Genomic DNA, 17693 nt, shown 5'->3' with positions numbered 1-17693 from the left:
GGATCTTTTCACTTCCAAAGTCAGCACACATACAGACCACCTTCATCTTCTGCCAGCATTCCAGCCACTGCCCCCTTCCAATGCCTTGACCGTTAAAGAGCCATGGCGTATGCTCCACCCCTGTCTGCTGTCCTCTCTGAGCTCTACTACCCATTTCAAACCTTTGATTTAACATCTTCAGGTCTTATTTCAAATACCACTCTCTTAGGACACGTCTCCCCAATGTTTTATGATCTCAGTAACACACAACTCCATCATTGCTATGATTTCCATTTATTTATGCAATCATCTGTCCATCTCACCCACCACATGGAAAACCCGTGAGGGCAGGAACCATGTCTGGTTTTACTTGCCATTGTCTGCAGAGGGCCTGGCTAGATTTATTGAATAAATACACTCAAAAAATAGCTGGTGAAATGACTGAATATCTATGGACATAAGTGAATGGGAAAATGATTTGCCCTTTATCTTTAAGTAGAAGTGGAAGATCTTTCCAGAAAAACAGGTTAAACCAGAGGTAAGAAGCAAAACCATTCAATTTTATATTGGGTTGATTTTTCAAAGTCATACTCATAATAGATATTAACTATATAGGACATGTTTAGATTCTTAACCATATTTAATTTACACGGCTGTTTTCATATTTAAAAGTAGCTATTCAAAAACAAGAACACTTTTTTTAAAATTATTTTTTTAACTTTTTGGTTGTGCCACATGGCATGCGGGATCCTAAGTCCCCGACCAGGGTACAAACCTGGGCTCCCTGCAGTGGAAGCTCAGAGTCTTAACCACTAGACCGCCAGGGAAGTCCCAAGAAATAAGTACTATCTGAGCACACAGTAAAGATGAGAATCTCCTTTCTGTCTATGGTAATGGCTACTTCAAAAGCGTAAGAATAGAAAGCATCCTTGTGGATTTCCCTTTTTAGAGAGAGAACTCTAGAATTCAAAGACAGTGTTAAGGGCATCGGCCCTGTGTCTACACAACCCCACAGTCTCTAGACAGCTCTTTGTCCTATGAGAACACAGGCTCTCTAACCCAAAATCAATGCTTTGGATTTTATAAAAGTCCTCTTACGAAGCTTTTAAAACTGGAATTTTTATAGTTATTATTCATTCTTGAGAATCCTTGTTCCCTGATCTAGCAGACTGAAAGAGAAGAGGGATGAGAGAGGGGAAGATGTAAAGGACATATTAGCAAAAAGCTCTGTGAGGTTACATAAAAAGAGAAACAAATTCTGTCAACACAAAGATAATGAAGACCAGCGCAATTATGATCCTAGTTACAGAACGAATGTCAGTTCAGGTACTTAGGTCACAGAATAACACAGGAGACCTTTAACCAGAAAACTAGCTTAAATACTTCACATTTCATCCCAAGTGAAGATGGATGATTCATAACATCCCAGCATGCCATAAGAGAACAGCTAAAGGGACAAGCTCTTTTAATTTTCATGTAAAAATTCACCAGAGGCAGCCAAGGCCATGAATCAAAACCTACAAATGGAATTTTTTTAAAAACTAGAAAATTTTATGTGAATTGTACTTGCAATTATATGTCAATAGGGGAAATCTAATCCCATGAAGCAAAGAAGTTGCTCCTCTTACACAGAGAATGACCAGTACGTAACTGGGTGACACTCTGTTGCTATGAATTGTCTGTAGGTAAGGAATGCTGTCAAGGGCAAAAATAAAGAGCCAGCCTTCACTCCGCTGACCACTACAATTTCACCTCCTCCCTACTGCTTTCCTTGCAAAGTCAAGTGAGTTTCAGAACCAGGGAACCCAAAGAAATGGAAAAGTCAATTCCTAAGCCATAGTTCCACAAGTAATTTATTTGAAAATTGAAGCAGAGGTGACTGCCTTATACAAATCTGATATGATTAAAAGGAGAGAAAGTACATACATCTTAAGGCAGAGAATTCCCCCATTAAATGGGATTCTGACTTAAGTTTTCTATACAACTGGCTCAAAATACAAATGCTTCCGAGTGGAACTCTTAACCAGAATATTCACTTTTCTAGTATGCATGAAAGAATAGGAAAGAATAAAAAGATCTATAAGGTTCTTTCTTTTTTTCCTTACCTAACTCTGTCTTACACTTGAGAACCCAACAGGCCTCAGTTTAAGTTGTCAGCCCTGTTAGGTCAGTGTTCTTCCCAACACGCCACATAGTGTGAAGCCATCTATTCCTCATGTGTGATGATGCAGAACAAAAGTGAGCAGCATGAGAAGGTGGGAAGCTGCACAACCGGCACCAGGACTGAGCAGTTTATGTATAAAAACTTGGTTCCAACTTCAGACCCTCTTAGAAAAGAAGGTAGGAATGGCCGTAAAACAAGGAACGCATTATGGCCCCTTGATTCGTGCACAGAACTGCCTTCCTCAGTTTTAATATAAATCAGCTCCTCTGAAATCTTGAACATCTGTTCCCGGCATACACCAGACAATATTCATGGCTGTATACCTTTACATTTATAATACCTTTTCATGGAAAACCTGAATAAATGCCCCTTTACCATTATAAAACCCTGAGGCTGTCTAATATTCCAACCCATGGTCATAACTGAGGTCTTCATTTCATCAAAGAGCTTTTCTTTTCTCCCTTTCCATAAAGCTGATTATCTTCTACATTTAGTTCTCACCAGGTAACCAACCAACACCATACTATGAGCTAAGCTTTAGAACCTTACATACCTAGTGGATCAGGAGACTTGCTGCACTTTAGGTTTATTTTTAGATAACTGGTGCTAATCCATTAACACTGAAGTAATTTCTCTTTATTTTTAAAGGGTTCAACAAAACGTGGTTTTAAAGTACCACTGAAATTAAATTTAATACCTGAAACATAATACTTCTTTTAATCCAGTGAGTGCTGCACTGTTGAATTTGTAATTAAAATTACTTTAGCAAGAAGACTGGAAGGATGTAGACAAAGACCCCAGTATGAGGAACATGTGCATGAAAGCTCTGCATCACTGACAGATGGGGCCAGAGACAATGCCTCAGTTTGGCAGCTAAACTCAACACAAAGCAGTGTCATGGTGCACTGAACAAATATCCACTGTTGACGGTTTCAACAGATAATTTTATGAGATTCATCATTACAATGCCTACAGGTAAAATCTTAGCAGAAGCCAAAGATCCATGAAACTGCCAAAGAGAGGTATCCATCTGAGTTAGACGAAGAGGGAATTTCACGTTCCTGATTCTTTTCTGGGCTCACAGACTATGCAAGAAATAAACCTAATGCTACTCTACGTTTGTCCCTATGATTCCTGCTGATGCCAAGAATCCCTTCCTCCTAACACTGGACTTGCTCTGTTCTCCCTCTCATATTTCTCCCTTAGGCTTCCTCACTCACATTGCTACAAGAGGAAATATCAGACCACAATAACACTCTTCAACTCCAGAAGAGTGTGACTCTTGGCTTTAATTACTTTCTCCTCTGGGGTCTCCTCGTTCCGAACAAAATTACTAGGCATGTAAGACAAGGGATCCTCCATGTAAAGTCTTCACATGCTGCTACATATGTTGTACTGAGGAGGCCAAGTAGCTCCCAGACACTGCCTGAGGGCTCTCTCACCCGCATCATGAATTGAACTAGATTAAAGCAAAATTGTCCAAAATTGCACAAGGAGCCTCTTTAGAGCAAGAGCTGGTCCCTTTTTGCCTTTCTCACTTTAACCTCACCAACCTTCCCACTAAAATGAACCATGGGGACCGGTCGTAAAACGGGTCATGCCCATCACTGAAGAGATCTGAGCCCTCCTCCGTCCCTGCGTCAGAGCCGGTGTCATCCACGAATGCCTCCTCATCAAAGTCCTCCATCTCCTCTTGCTGCTCGTCAGCCAGCTCAGTGATGTCGGAATCGGCCGTGGAAAAAGTGGGGGAGGGTGTGCGGTCAGCAAGGCGCTCATTCACACAGCCGTGGAAAATGGGGGAGCTAGACACCAGGGGATACGCCGATGGACACAGCCAAGGAGAGAGGAACAGTCGGTTAAACAGGAAGCTACAGGTGCCAACAGGACAGAACCCACTGAGAAACCAAAACAAAATAAGCAAGTGGAAAAGCAAAAGGATAAAATAAGCATAAATCATCTGGTTCAGGTGAAAGGGAACAAGGACTGATCCTTAGAATAAGAAAAGCAAAGGAAATACATGAGTAGAATATGCCAGGTAAATAACGTAAAACATTAATGTTCTCCCGTTCACACAAAAGATTAGCAGCCAGGCCTCAGAGGAGCCACTCAATATCAAGTGAAATAATAAAGCTTAAATCTTTATTCCAATCTCCATGTCATCATGGAGCAGAAAACAAAATGGATGAATGATATATGGCAAAGTAGGTATACACCTTGCTTAGGTAAGACGTGTCTGGCCAATTCATCTCTTTAAAAAAAAACACTCTACTATTAGAGTAGAGTGAAAAAGACTAATTTCATTTCTACGAAATACTACAACTTCAGCTCCACCTTTGAACCCAGTTCTTTTAAAACTGTTTTCTCAATCAGAAAATAATTCAAATTCTGAAATTGTTACGGTAAAAACTTACATTTCTCTGCTTTTACAATTCCAAATCTCTAAGAACTTGACTCAATATGGACTCACATTCAACGCTGAAACTAAAGTATACATAAAAGAGGTGCAAGTGGGCTACTCAGGTGTGCAACTATTCACTCTTGGTAAAGACTAAACTGAGATGCACTGTTTTAAAAATTAAAGTGAGAACATATCAGGTCATGGAGAAGCTGTAGTCTGATAAACTGCATGTCATACGGTGCTTCTGAACCATGCTGGATACAGACACAGGATACAGACACAGGTTTTCTTTTTCTTTTAAATCTATCTTGGTCAAGAGTAAGACATTTTGTGAATGAGTTGAGAGGCAGGGAAAACTGTCAGCTACTTTGTTTCAAAGTCTGAGACTTAAACATGCCAGCTGGATAAAAGGGGAGGGAAAAATACCAAATGGTACAGTGGCTGTGTATGAGTGAATAAGATTATAAATGGGGGCTTTTTTGTACTTTTTTCTTTAACTTTATGTAATACCTGTGAGGTTTTAAACAATTAAAACCATTACCTGAAAAGAATAAAATCATCACATACCTTCCCACAAGTTTGAACCAATGGAATCGATCATAAAATGGATCGCTGCCAGTCATGGTGCTCTCACTTTCATCTTGGGTGGTGGAGGCCATCTCCCCTGCCCTGTCATACATCTCTCGCATCAAATCCAGCCTCTGCCTGGACAGTAAACGTAAAGTGCACTAGGTTAATATCACAAGGTCACATCAAAGTTTCAACTGGAAGGATCTTCCATGCAAGGTTTTAAAAAGCTGCTCCCACCATTTAATGATATTAAAAAAGAATGAAGGCAAAAAGCACAGAAACTCTAACACTCAGTATCCAAAGTGTCAGAGTCTAAAGAGAAGCCATCAAGAAAGTCAAGAATGGCCACCTAATCTCTACTGAGTCCCAGGATAAATGTAGTTCAATGGCATATGGTATCTCAAATATACTGAAACAGCACAAAATACCTCATTATACTAAAGGCAAAGGAAGCTATGCTATAACTTTCCTGTTTATTCATCATCATCATGAGATCCAGGACAGAAAAGATGAATAATTGCTAGATCCAAGACAGAAACAGATATTATAAAATTAAAAGAGTTAAAATATAAGAGGGTCTATGGAGGGTTAATTAATTTTAATTCCACCCCCCTCCCTGCCAAATTTGCGTGCCATCTTTGCACAGGTGCCATGTAACCTTCCCTTTGTCATTTCAACTTTAGTATACATGCTGCCAAAGCAGCATTATGGAGGGTAAATGTAAACCACCTCTACAAATGACAAAGGTATTCACAGAGCGCGATTTGTTCACTTAGAACAAAATGAATGGACAGTGCTATTACCAACACCAGCAACAGCACTTAGATGCATAGCAAGGAAGCAATGGCAACATCACAGAGAGAAGAGCCCATGTGAGCAATTCATTATTATTTTCTACATAAAACAACTGGCTTTACATGTAACATTTTCATACTTAAGTTTCTCCAAAGACCAATAATGTGTTGCTCCATTTTTCAGATCCTGAACTTCTACAGCTACCACTGTACGAGGGAAAGGTCTGTCTTCCTGAGTTTTTTCCATCTCAGTGGGAAGCAGTTCAGGAGGCAGAGGGGAGTACAACGTGTCCGTGAGCAGAACAAACTGAAACTGCACCTAAATGGACAGAAGAAACCATGGACAAACAGGCTTTTTGTTTTTCCAAGTGAGGTTGAGAAACAAGGCAACATAATCAGGCCCAATGGGAAAGACGTCAAACAGCAGCATGTGGTCAACAGCTTCTGATTAAGTGAGAAACGTGGCTACTTGTATATTAATCATTTAGCTATTTACAGCCTTTGTTTTCCTGGCCTGGCACAGTGTTTTTGCATAATCTAAAATCTCAATAAATATATCCTGGTTGACGGAACGAAGACTTCCATAGAGAACAGAAGGTGGACCCAGGAATGCATCTCCAAATGAGAGCGGGTGGACACGTGCTAAGGTTTTCTATAAAATTCAGAGGGTTATAACTGTTACTCTTAAAAGTGTTTACTACAGAAAAGTGCTTTGCATTCATCCTGTCATTAATTTCTTAGTAACTCCCTATTTTTTTTTTAACCAACCATTAATGAAATGCTAGGTACAGCTGTGAGAAAGAAAGATCTAGCCCCTGCCATCATTTAATCTATTTGAAGAGGGAAATAGTTAATATATAATCACAAAATGAAATGGAGTTACAAAAGAATAAGAGATCTTATCCCTATTTCACGGAACTAAAAATACAGCCCTAGAAAAAGAGAACGATTTCCCCCCAAAGTCAGGCAGTGTGAGATCTTACCTACTTCTCAGTACTGCCCCTCATCCTATTCCCCGTAATCTTAGCAGTCAGGAGACTGTCAAACAGAGGGACATGCAGAACAATGAATCTATACTGTGGTGTGATGTTTCCGGCGTCACAATTACCATGCATAGACACTACTTTAGCACTGTATGTGTATTCATTCTCTCACCCCTCACGAAATCACAAAAACCCTAGGTGGTGGGCCTGGTTGCCAAACTCCTTCTGTAGATGAGGGACTAGAGGCCCAGGTTACTAGAGTCAAACAACTGGGAGAGCTGGGGTAGGAACCTGGCTGTCTGGGTGCAGAATGCATGTGCTTGTCCATTACACAAAACTGCCTCTCAGACCCTAGTAGAGAAGGCACAGAGGACTTAAAGGTGCCAACATAATGGCAGAGAACTAAAGGAAAACAGATTTTCAAAACCCAAGAGAAATATTTTTCTACTGATATGTTTCTTTAACTCTCATCAGGAATACAGTCTCCTCATATATAAAATAGGCTAGAAAACATGTTATTTTAAAAATTTCATTTAACAAATACTCAAAGACATCACTTTGCTAACAAAGGTCCATATAGTCAAAGCTATGGTTTTCCCAGTAGTCACGTTTGGATGTGCGAGTTGGACCATAAAGAAGGCTGAATGCTGAAGAATTGATGCTTTCGAATTGTGGTGTTGGAGAAGACTCTTCAGAGTCCCTTGGACTGCAAAGAGATCAAACCAGTCAATCCTAAAGGAAATCAGTCCTGAATATTCATTGAAAGGACTGATGGTGAAGCTGAAGCTCCAATAGTTTGGCCACCTGATGTGAAGAGCAGACTTACTGGAAAAGACTCTGATGCTGGGAAAAATTGAAGGCAGGAGGAGGGGAGGGCAGCAGAGGATGAGATGGTTAGATAGTATCACCAACTCAATGGGCATTTGAACAAACTCTGGGAGATAGTGAAGGACAGGGAAGCTTGGTGTGCTGTAGTCTATGGGGTCGCAAAGACTCGGACATGACTTAGCAACTGAACAACAACTAGTACCTACTTCATTCCAGACACATATGTTAAATGAAGGCATATATAAACATATTTCACAGCAAAAAGCTGCTGAGTTCACCCAAGGGAAAAGTGGTCTTAAGAGGAGGACCATGAAGCCCACCAGGCTCAGCTCTGCCTTGGGATGGTCCCTGTTCCCACAACCTCCATACCTTCTTCTTTAGTTCCACACTGATGGCATTGGCCTCCTTTAGGTAAACGGCATTGCCCCAGAGTAAGTCCCTTAATGAGGTGAATTGGTGAGACTTCCACTTCCGGAAGGCCCACTGGGCCAGCTCAAATTCATGTTGTGTCCACGGAACTGAAAGAGCAAACCAGGTGTATTTAATGGTGGACTCATAACTATGTAGAAATTATATCCCTCCTTTACCTCAGCTTTTTTAAAAAATCAAGTTACTTTCCAGTTTTTCTTTCTTTTTTTTTTAGATACAGCTCTGTGTGGCTTATAATAAAGAAAAACCCTTAGTCTGTTGTACAACTTGAAACAGATCTATTTTCCTTTCTAGTAGAGGAAAAAGAAGGTCATATTTCACATAGATATTTAAAAATAAAGAATTCAGTGTATAAATTAAGAGTTCCTTTAAAGTTATTATGAAGCCTTGAGATTACTAAAGAGGTTGGGTGAAAAAATAAAATATGAATGTTCACACTGCATTTTAATTTCAACTAAGAAATTCTAGAAAACTTAAGATAGGTAGGTATGACAAAACAATGTGATGAGCAATCTGCCAGAAAGAGATTTAATGCACGCTTCTATATTCCAAAGTCCTCATGGGGAAATCCCTGACATAAACCAGCAAATAAAACAGAGCATCCTTTTTTTTTTTGCCACACCACTCAGCATGTGGCATCTTAGTTCCCTGAACAGGGATCAAACCCTCGCCCCCTACATCGGAAATGTGGAATCTTAACTACTGGACCACCAGGGGAGTCCCTAAAACAGAGCATCTTAACAAAGATTAAGCTCTGTATTTGCTTGTCACATATATATAAATTTCATATGTATAGTAATATGAGATAGTTTATGTAAACTGCCCAAGAGATTTCTATGGAGACTATGCTCAGAAACCTTGGGTTCTAAGAGACACTATTAGTCCCACCCCCACCTCACAGAGTACAGCCCGGACTCTTAACCTTGAGCATCTTTTAAATCATCTTTAAACTGGCTCAGGAATTTGACAACACAGATTCAAAACATCTACAGAGGAAAGTTTCAGTCTCTAGATTTCACCTTCTTCCTCCTCCTCTTCCTCTTCAGTTGTTTCTGCAGCCAGGGATCGCGTCTCCACCTGCTTCTGCAAGGCCTGCAATTTACTCTCATAGTCCTGAACGAAAACAAAGAAGATAACATGTAGGAGAGAGAGGAAATAGGAGGGAAGGAAAAGAGAAATGAAAGGAAGATTGGGCGAGGGAGCGACAGCAAAAGACAAAGAAACAAGAAGACAGAGGCAGGAAGCTACAATAAAAAGACAGACATAGAGAGAAATGCTTCTGAACAAAGCCATAAAGCACACAAAATAGTTTGCACTGGGTAAATGCTTTAAAAGATCTTGTATTCTAGGGAATCTAACTGCAGTCTCTCTTTCTACTCCTTAGACTCAAAAAGTTCTTGATTTGGGATTACAGTAGAGAAAAGGGGGAATTTTCAAGGAAAAAAAAATGCATGTGTCCCTTAAAGGTTAAGTGAAGTCGCTCAGTCGTGTCCGACTCTCAGCAACCCCATGGACTGCAGCCTAGCAGGCTCCTCCGTCCATGGGATTTTCCAGGCAAGAGTACTGGAGTGGGTTGCCAGTGCCTTCTCCGATATATACACTACCACGTATAAAACAGATAGCTAGTGGGAAGCTGCTTGTATAGCACAGGATCTTGACACATCCACGAATTCCAAAGAAAAACAATACTAGAAAAGATTAAGTTCACTAGTATTGCTAAGAGTTCCAATTATCTGTTTGGATGGGAGAAAAAATTCAGATCGTAGACTCTGAAACTCTCTATGGATGAAATATTACTATCTTTGCAGATGTAGGATAAGTTTAGCTTTCAGGGAACCTGAGTGTTAAGAGAAGACAGTGTTATTAGGATTTAAATAATCTACATGCTGCATTTATTTATTCAATAGAGAAATTTTATATCAAAGTATACTGTTACAATATAAAATGTACTATTATATTACAAATCATATTCATCCTTCCTTTCTCCCTTGCTTCCATATCGGTACTATTAGTGAAAAATAAAATGGTTCTTGGGGACTAAAAAAACCTTTTTAATGTATAAAGTACAAATATACATAAAGTATGTAAACTGATACCCTGTATATCTGAGGTATTAAAATAGCATGGTGGGGAGAGAACAGGGAAAAAAATGTCTAAAACAGTTCCTTGGAGTGTTCATGAAAAAAAAAGCTTGTGTTTTTTGACAACAAAACAAGTTAAGAAAAAGACCTTCACACAGTAAAATACCAAATCACAGCATTAAGCACAGCCTTTAAAAAATAAACTATTAGGCTTCCTGCTTCTCTAGGAGTGGTATGATTACAGGCTGTAAAGAGATAGAAGGTTTAGGTACGACCGTGTACTGTTTTTAAACAAAGCTCTCCAAGTCACAAATCAAATATTCCATGAATTACAGAGGAGCTCCAGTTAGCAAACTCCATCACAAAAGGGGCTCCCAATGGCGATGCCAAGAAGGATGCAAACATTCTCCAGGCTCTAGTCATTTATCGTTTAGTCTCACAAAGGAAGCTTTCTCTCTTTAGTGGAGCTGGCAGTGACCAAGAGCCAGCGAAACAGCTTTTTAAAGACATCTAAACATGCTTTTTAGGAGACCATGTACTGTGGGGAAAAAAGAAAAAGAAAAATATAAAGTACCAGGTATAAAGACATGGGGTTTGCTCCTCAAACCTGCTCTTACTAGTTTTATAATTCTGGGAAAGTTAATCCTTTTAACACCTCATTTTGGCCTTTTTTTAAAATGAAGATTTTATTATTCCACCTGCCTAAATTTAAGGCAGGACTCCAGGAGGGACCAAATGACAAACCATTTTAAAATGTATGTGAAAGTCCTCTTAAATGGCAACATGCTATCAAAATGGCAAGCAGTGTTTTTAGAAAGTTTCTTGTCTACGTACATCCAGCCCCCCATCTTGGTTTCTAAATACCATTCTCCAATAACAGAAACCAGGGCTCCTTAGGAAAATGACTGATTTCAGATTTGGAGCAAGGAAAATACAAGGTAACCCCAGAATATCTTGTGCCAGAAAGCACAGAGTACTCAAAGACCAACAGGACCATTTCAAAAGGACAAAGACTCCCACTGGTCAATAAATAATAACAACAGGAAAAGAATATATAGCATGTTGAGTATAAAAAGAATCCATGATACTACAGTGATACTGAAAGATGGAGAGAAAAAAGGGAAAGCTCTTCCTTACCAAAAAACAAAACAAAAGGCCAGTTAATAAATGAAGAGGGAATGATAGAAAATCACTACTATATTGCAACCCCAGATGCAGTAACTGAATCATCCAAGGATCATTAATACAAGCTATCACAACTGAGTGAAAGATGGATGGAAAACAGAATATTCACACAATCGCAAGAGCCTACTACTGAGAAAGCACTAGAAAAAAACACATTAACTAAATTTATTAAACTTTAACATTACTGAAAATAGGACAAATGGACATTTTACATCTACTGATGTGAAGCAGATGGAAGTACACAATGTAACATTTATAGCATTCTTAACAATGTTTAACCTAAATCAAATCTTGAAGAAACAATCAAATTAGAAAGTGACCTAGACTCTTCAAAAATACCTATGTAATGAAAGATAAAAGAAACACCAGAACCAAATGCAATAAATAAACCTTGATTGGATCTTGGATTAAAAAAACATACACACTTCTAACATTTATATTTTTTAGACAATTATGGAAATTTGAAAATTATCTGTATATTACATGATTTTGAATCAGTATTAAATATTTGGATGGGATAATGGTATTAAGAGAATATACTTGGTTTTAGGATATATACATGCATTTAGGGGTAAACTAACATGGTATCTGTAACTTACTCTCAAATGATTCAGAAATAGTATATACATATGGGTATACAAAGGTTCACTGTACTCTTTTTTTCAAAATAAGAGGTTGGGGTTTTTTTAAAAAAACCTATGTATGACATAGGATTCTTTCAGCAAAAAGAGAAAGACTGTTGATTTACCTAAAGAGTATCAGATGGAAAAAAATGTTAATATTTTAGCTTGAGAATTTTTTGTTTTGCATTTTTGCCCCAATTTTTTAATTATAGTAATATACACATGACATAAAATTTCCCATTTTAACCATTTTAATGCATGAAATAATAACGTTGTACAACCATCATCACTGTCCATGCTCCAGAATTCTTCATCTTGTAAAACTGAAACTTTTTGTCCATGAAATACTAACTCCCACCCCTGCAGCCCTGGGCAACCACCATTCTACCTTTTGTCTCTATGATTTTGGCTACTCTAGGTATCTCATATAAGTGGAATCATATACACTTGTGACTTTTTGTGACTGGTTTATTTTTGAGGATTTCCTCAAGAATAGGATTACACCATGGGTAAAATAGATAGCTAGTGGGAAGCTGCTGTATAGTACAGGGAGCTCAGCTTGGTGCTCTGTGATGACCTAGATGGGTGGGACGGGAGAGGCGAGGGAGGTTCAAGAGGGAGGGGATATGCATATATATACAACTGAGTCTCTGTTGTACAGCAGAAACTAACACAACATGGGAAAGCAATTATACTTAAAAGAAAAGGAAAAAAAATGAGTTTACAAGCTGGTCAAACTACCAAATGAAGACAAAATTCTTAGATTCTGACAGTTAAAAGAGTGACTTTTCCTAAAAGCTGTAGTTGTGCTTTAGTGGCAGTAAAGCTGACATAAAAAGATGTTCAATAATGCTATAGACCTAAAACTTTAACTGCACTTTGACCAGGAAAAATTCCTATAAGCAGTTGCTAGTCCAAATGTCAATTAAAGTGAAGTGAAAGTGAAAGTCACTCAGTCATGTCTGACTCTTTGCAGCCCCAAGGACTATTCAGTCCATGGAATTCTCCAGGCCAGAATACTGGAGTGGGGAGCCTTTCCCTTCTCCAGGGGATCTTCCCAACCCAGGGATCGAACTCAGGGCTCCCGCATTGCAGGTGGATTCTTTACCAGCTGAGCTATCAGGGAAGCCCCCAAATGTCAACACCAATTCTTGAATTGGCCTCCTCTTCCCCAAACCAGGCTGCATATGAGCTTCCAACAAGGATATTTTGTATGTTACCAGAAAAATATTAAGCCCTGGATTTTCCTGCAATAAATGGATAAAGAGATTCAGATACTACTGTTCTGTCCATTTCATGGAGAAAATTAGAATCATTACAGAAAACATGCTAAAAAATAATATATTTACCAATAGTCTTTTGTGTTTATAAAAAGTTCCAACTAACTGAATATATGCTCCATATTTATAAAGGCACTGCACTGACTGTTTCCTCTTCTGGAATGTTCTCTCCCACCCGACTATGCTTATTTTCAAGCTTACCTTGTGCTAGGAACTGTTCTAAATGTTTAACATGGATTGTTCCAATCATCCCAATAATGCTATGAAAATGTTTCTATTGTTATTCTCGTGTTAAAAAAGAAGAAAAACCTTAAAGAAATTAAGTAATTCTCCAAAGATCAAAATTAGAAAGTGGTAGAAAAAGGACCTGAACCCAAGCAACTGGACTCAGAGCATGCTATTTTTTTCAAAGAAAAACCACTATCCATCCATTCATTTGACAAATGAATACCATCTTCACTCCTATTATGTGCCAGATGCTAGGAATATAGTGAGTGGTCAATAAGACAAAAGTTCCACTGGTGACAGAGATATAATAAACAGTAACCAGACATAGTACATGCTATGATTTCAGAAGAGAGAAGTGCTATGAAGAAAGGGAGTTATCAGAGGCCAATAGAGAGAAGAGATGGGTGGAGGAAAGCTAAGATTAGGTGCTCAGGGAAGGTCTCTCTGCAGAGATAACATTTAATCAGAGATCTAAGCAAGCACTCTGAGATCCCTGGTGGAGGTTGTTTATTCCAGTCAAATTTAGCTAACAGCAAGCACAAAGGCCCTGGTGTGGAGCTTGGTGTGTTTAAGGAAAAGCAAGAAAACCTGTACGGGTGGACTGGAGGAATGAGAAGAGTCGGAGAAGCAGTTGACAACTATCAGATAGGGACTGGGTTATGGACAGGTTTACAGGCCACAGAAAGGACTGTGGATTTTATTCTAAGGGAGTCACTGGTAGCCTAGAGCCAGGAAATCTAGCGCATGTAGTAAAAATACCAATGTCCATGGAGAATTGTCTGTGGACTTGGAAAAAAGGCCAGGAGCCATGAAGCTGTCCCTGCAGTTTCAAGGGACATGGCAGTGGCCTGGTTCAGGGTCTCAGCAGGTGATAAAAAGCAAATGGAGCTGGCATATGTTTTAGAGGCAGAAGAAGTGTGCCCTGCCGATGAAGATGTGACCGTGGGGTGTGAGAAAGAAAGGGAAACTGAGGATCACTCTTGGGATTCTGGTCTGAGCTAGCTGCTCTGGTTTAGATAGTTCAGATGTGAGGTGCCGGTTAACTCTCTGGAAGTCAGGTCACAGTTGTGTGTCTGTGACCAGAGACTGCGGGAAGGCCCAGGCTGGAGAGAGTACCTCTGAGAGTCAGCAGAGAGGGAGGCAGGGCAGGGGTCTGCAGACAGACTGCCTGCCTGAGACTGGACCTGGACTCCACTGAGCAGCTGTGCGAGGTTGGGAAAGTATGTAAAATGGGATTAACAACACCTACACTTCACAGAGGAGGGGTGCTGGGAGGATTCAACGAGTTAATACATGTAAAATGTATTACATGTATTTGGTCCAAGTACTGTTGACCCTTGAACAATACAGGATGGGGCACTGACCCTCCATGCAGTCGAAAACCTGCATATAATTTTACAGTCGGCTCTCAGTTTCCAAGGTTCCACACCTGCAGATTCCCAAATGTGGATCTGTGGTACGTATTCACTGAAAAAAAATCCACATCTAAGTGGACCCATGCAGGTCAAACATGTGTCTTTCAAAGGTTCACTGTAAATGCTCAACAGGAGGTGCTGTCTTTGTTATCAACTGTGTGAACACGGAAGCTGAGGCCACAGAAATGTGTGGAGACAAGAAAAAGAAGGTAGCCAGTGGGGAAAAGTACAGAAAACACTCTGAGGAGTATTTCTAGAAAAAGGAACAGACAAACACAGTGGCAGATCACAGGGAACACAAACTTCTTTTGAAACTGGTGTTTGCATGCTGGCAGGAATAATGTAGAAGGAGAAAATCAGATGCTGTGAAAGAGAAGGGGTAGGTGTACAGTAAGTCCCTCAGAAAACGGAATGAAGGGAACGAGGGCTGGGCTAAGACAGGAGCACGGACAGTTCTTCCACCAAGAGGAGGGACGGCCAGGTATGGGTATGGATGTGTGGACACATGCAGACCTGGACGTGGGAAGAAAAAGAAAAATTTCCTGATTCCGTCTCTTTCGCAAAATGAAAGTCATCAGCTGAGAGCAAAAAAAGGCCATCTTTCATCTCCTGAGATGCCTGGTTGTAAACCTTCAGGGCATCCTGTGATTTTCCTTCAAGGTATTTGTCACAAACGTACTACATGACCACTGGTGTGACCGTCTAATGGCTATCTCCTCCATGACTCTGTGACCTTCATGAGGCCAGGAAGCTCTCATTCACCACTGAATCACCAGCATCTGGCACTTGTCTGTCTTCTAGAGCAGATACACAGTTGTGTGCTGATCTTCTAGTCAACAGTTCTCAGAAGCGACCACATTCCGGGGTTGGCAAATCTGCAGGCTGATTCCAGACCACCGCTTGTCTTTATAAATAGAGCAGCTTTAGCAAAACACACCCACATCCATCCCTTTGCGTATCATCTACAGCGGCTTTTCTGCTACAACAGCGGAGCTGAGCTGCTGCTGCTGTTGCTGAGTCACTTCAGTCATGTCTGACTCTGAGCAACCCCACAGACGGCAGCCCACCAGGCTCCCCCGTCCCTGGGATTCTCCAGGCAAGAATACTGGAGTGGGTTGCCATTTTCTTCTCCAATGCATGAAAGTGAAAAGTGAAAGGGAAGTCGCTCAGTCATGTCCAACTCGTAGCGACCCCATGGACTGCAGCCCACCAGGCTCCTCTGTCCATGGGATTTTCCAGGCAAGAGTACTGGAGTGGGGTGGAGCTGAGCAGTTTTGACAAAGACCATGAGGCTCACAGGAGGCTTCCCTAGTGGCTCAGAAGGTAAAGAATCTGCCTACAATGCAGGAGACCTGTGTTCAGGACCTGGGTTCGATCCCTGGGTCAGGAAGTTTCCCTGGAGAAGGGAATGGCTACGCACTCTAGTATGCTTGTCTGGAGAATCCCATGGGCAGAGGAGCCTGGCGAGCTACAGTCCATGGGACCGCAAAGAGTTGGACATGACTGACTGACTAACACTTACTTATATATGAGGCCCACAAAGCCTAAAATATTTACTACCCAGCCCTTTACAGAAAAAGTTTATCAGTCTCTGTTCTAGACAGTGGTTCTCAAAGACAGATGCTGATCCAGCAGCAGTAGGAGCAGCAGCATCACTTGCGATCTTATCAGAAACACAAGTATCAGACCCCACTCCAGACCTCCTGAATCAGAAACTCTGGGGTTGGGCCCAGCATTCTATGTTCTCATAAGCCCCTCGGAAGCTTCTCATGCACATGACAGTTTTGAGAACCACTCTTCTGGGTGACATGCACAGATGGATGGTGAAGAAAACACAACAGATAAGATACTTATTCTAAGTGAATTTACATTCTCATGCAAGGACCAAATAAGCGCACAGAGTTAATATTAAACAGTGAGCTGCCCTGGGATTGGCTGTGGCAGGAAAAGGGGCACGTGAGCATTGATCTGGAAGAGGAGTTAGGCACAAGGAGAAAGGATTCTAGTCTTGAGGAAGTGCCAAAGCCCAGAGGTGGGAACAAACTTGGCAAGCTCCAAGAACAAAGTGGTTGCACAGTAAGAGAATGTTAAGTCAGAGAGGCAAGCAAGAAGCCAAAACACGGACAGCCTTGGGGGCTACCAAGTGCCATGGGAAGCCACTGGAGGCCACTGGCACTGACTTTTGTTTTCAAAAGATGATGCGGGTTGCTGTGTGGACAATGATGTACAGAGGTCAGGAACAGGAGAGCAGAGACTCGTTAGGAGGCTACTGCAGTACTACTAGTGAGAGATGATGGTGTCACAACGAGGGCATCTCTGAGGAGATGGCATTGAAGGTAAAAATGAATCTCATAATTCTGGGTTTTCCAGTTACACTGCTTTTGACATTAGAGGCTTGGCTCTTTTTGCTAATACTGCCTTCCTCTTTTTGCGGTGGATTATAATTAGCAAGCAATAGCTAGAAGGGAAACATCCATGTTCCAGTTCTTGTCAACACCTTAATTTACTCACCACCAGCAGCACCATGCAGACACAGCCTCAGATCTATGCCTCTGGGGGTCCCGCAACACCTGTTCTTAGACCTGTGCAGCCCCTGTCTTTTCCTGTCTCTCAGGAAAAGACAGTACAGACTAGGACAGTACTAGGACAGTACAGGACAGTACTGTATCATCTGTACTGTCCTGTCTTCTCCTGTTTTGGTCTCATTTACTTTAATTTCCAACCATGGTTCAAGCA

At 40.7% G+C, this 17693-nt stretch overlaps 1 protein-coding gene across 29 annotated transcripts in view; it reads right to left on the bottom strand.

Annotated features, from left to right (window-relative positions):
• The window catches only part of KIF1B (kinesin family member 1B), a 169969-nt gene that overhangs the window by 55503 nt on the left and 96773 nt on the right, over nt 1–17693 (bottom strand). For 20 of the 29 annotated variants that reach the window (XM_081489389.1, XM_081489392.1, XM_081489395.1 and 17 more), the window contains 4 exons: nt 9165–9258; nt 8086–8234; nt 6046–6224; nt 5109–5246 (listed from right to left, as the gene is read on the bottom strand). In XM_081489389.1, coding sequence (XP_081345515.1) covers nt 5109–5246; nt 6046–6224; nt 8086–8234; nt 9165–9258 — 560 coding nt within the window. Of the gene's footprint in view, nt 1–3696; nt 3946–5108; nt 5247–6045; nt 6225–8085; nt 8235–9164; nt 9259–17693 lie in introns of all 29 variants that reach the window. The other 9 variants (XM_081489381.1, XM_081489383.1, XM_081489388.1 and 6 more) reach the window with 1 other exon arrangement.

This window comes from Giraffa tippelskirchi, chromosome 5, assembly GCF_054371585.1.
Source record: "Giraffa tippelskirchi isolate mGirTip1 chromosome 5, T2T-mGirTip1v1.2.pri, whole genome shotgun sequence".
In the NCBI taxonomy this organism is placed as follows: domain Eukaryota; kingdom Metazoa; phylum Chordata; class Mammalia; order Artiodactyla; family Giraffidae; genus Giraffa; species Giraffa tippelskirchi.
The sequence above is the reverse complement of the archived record's forward strand: the minus strand, read 5'-3'. Positions and strand labels throughout refer to the sequence as shown.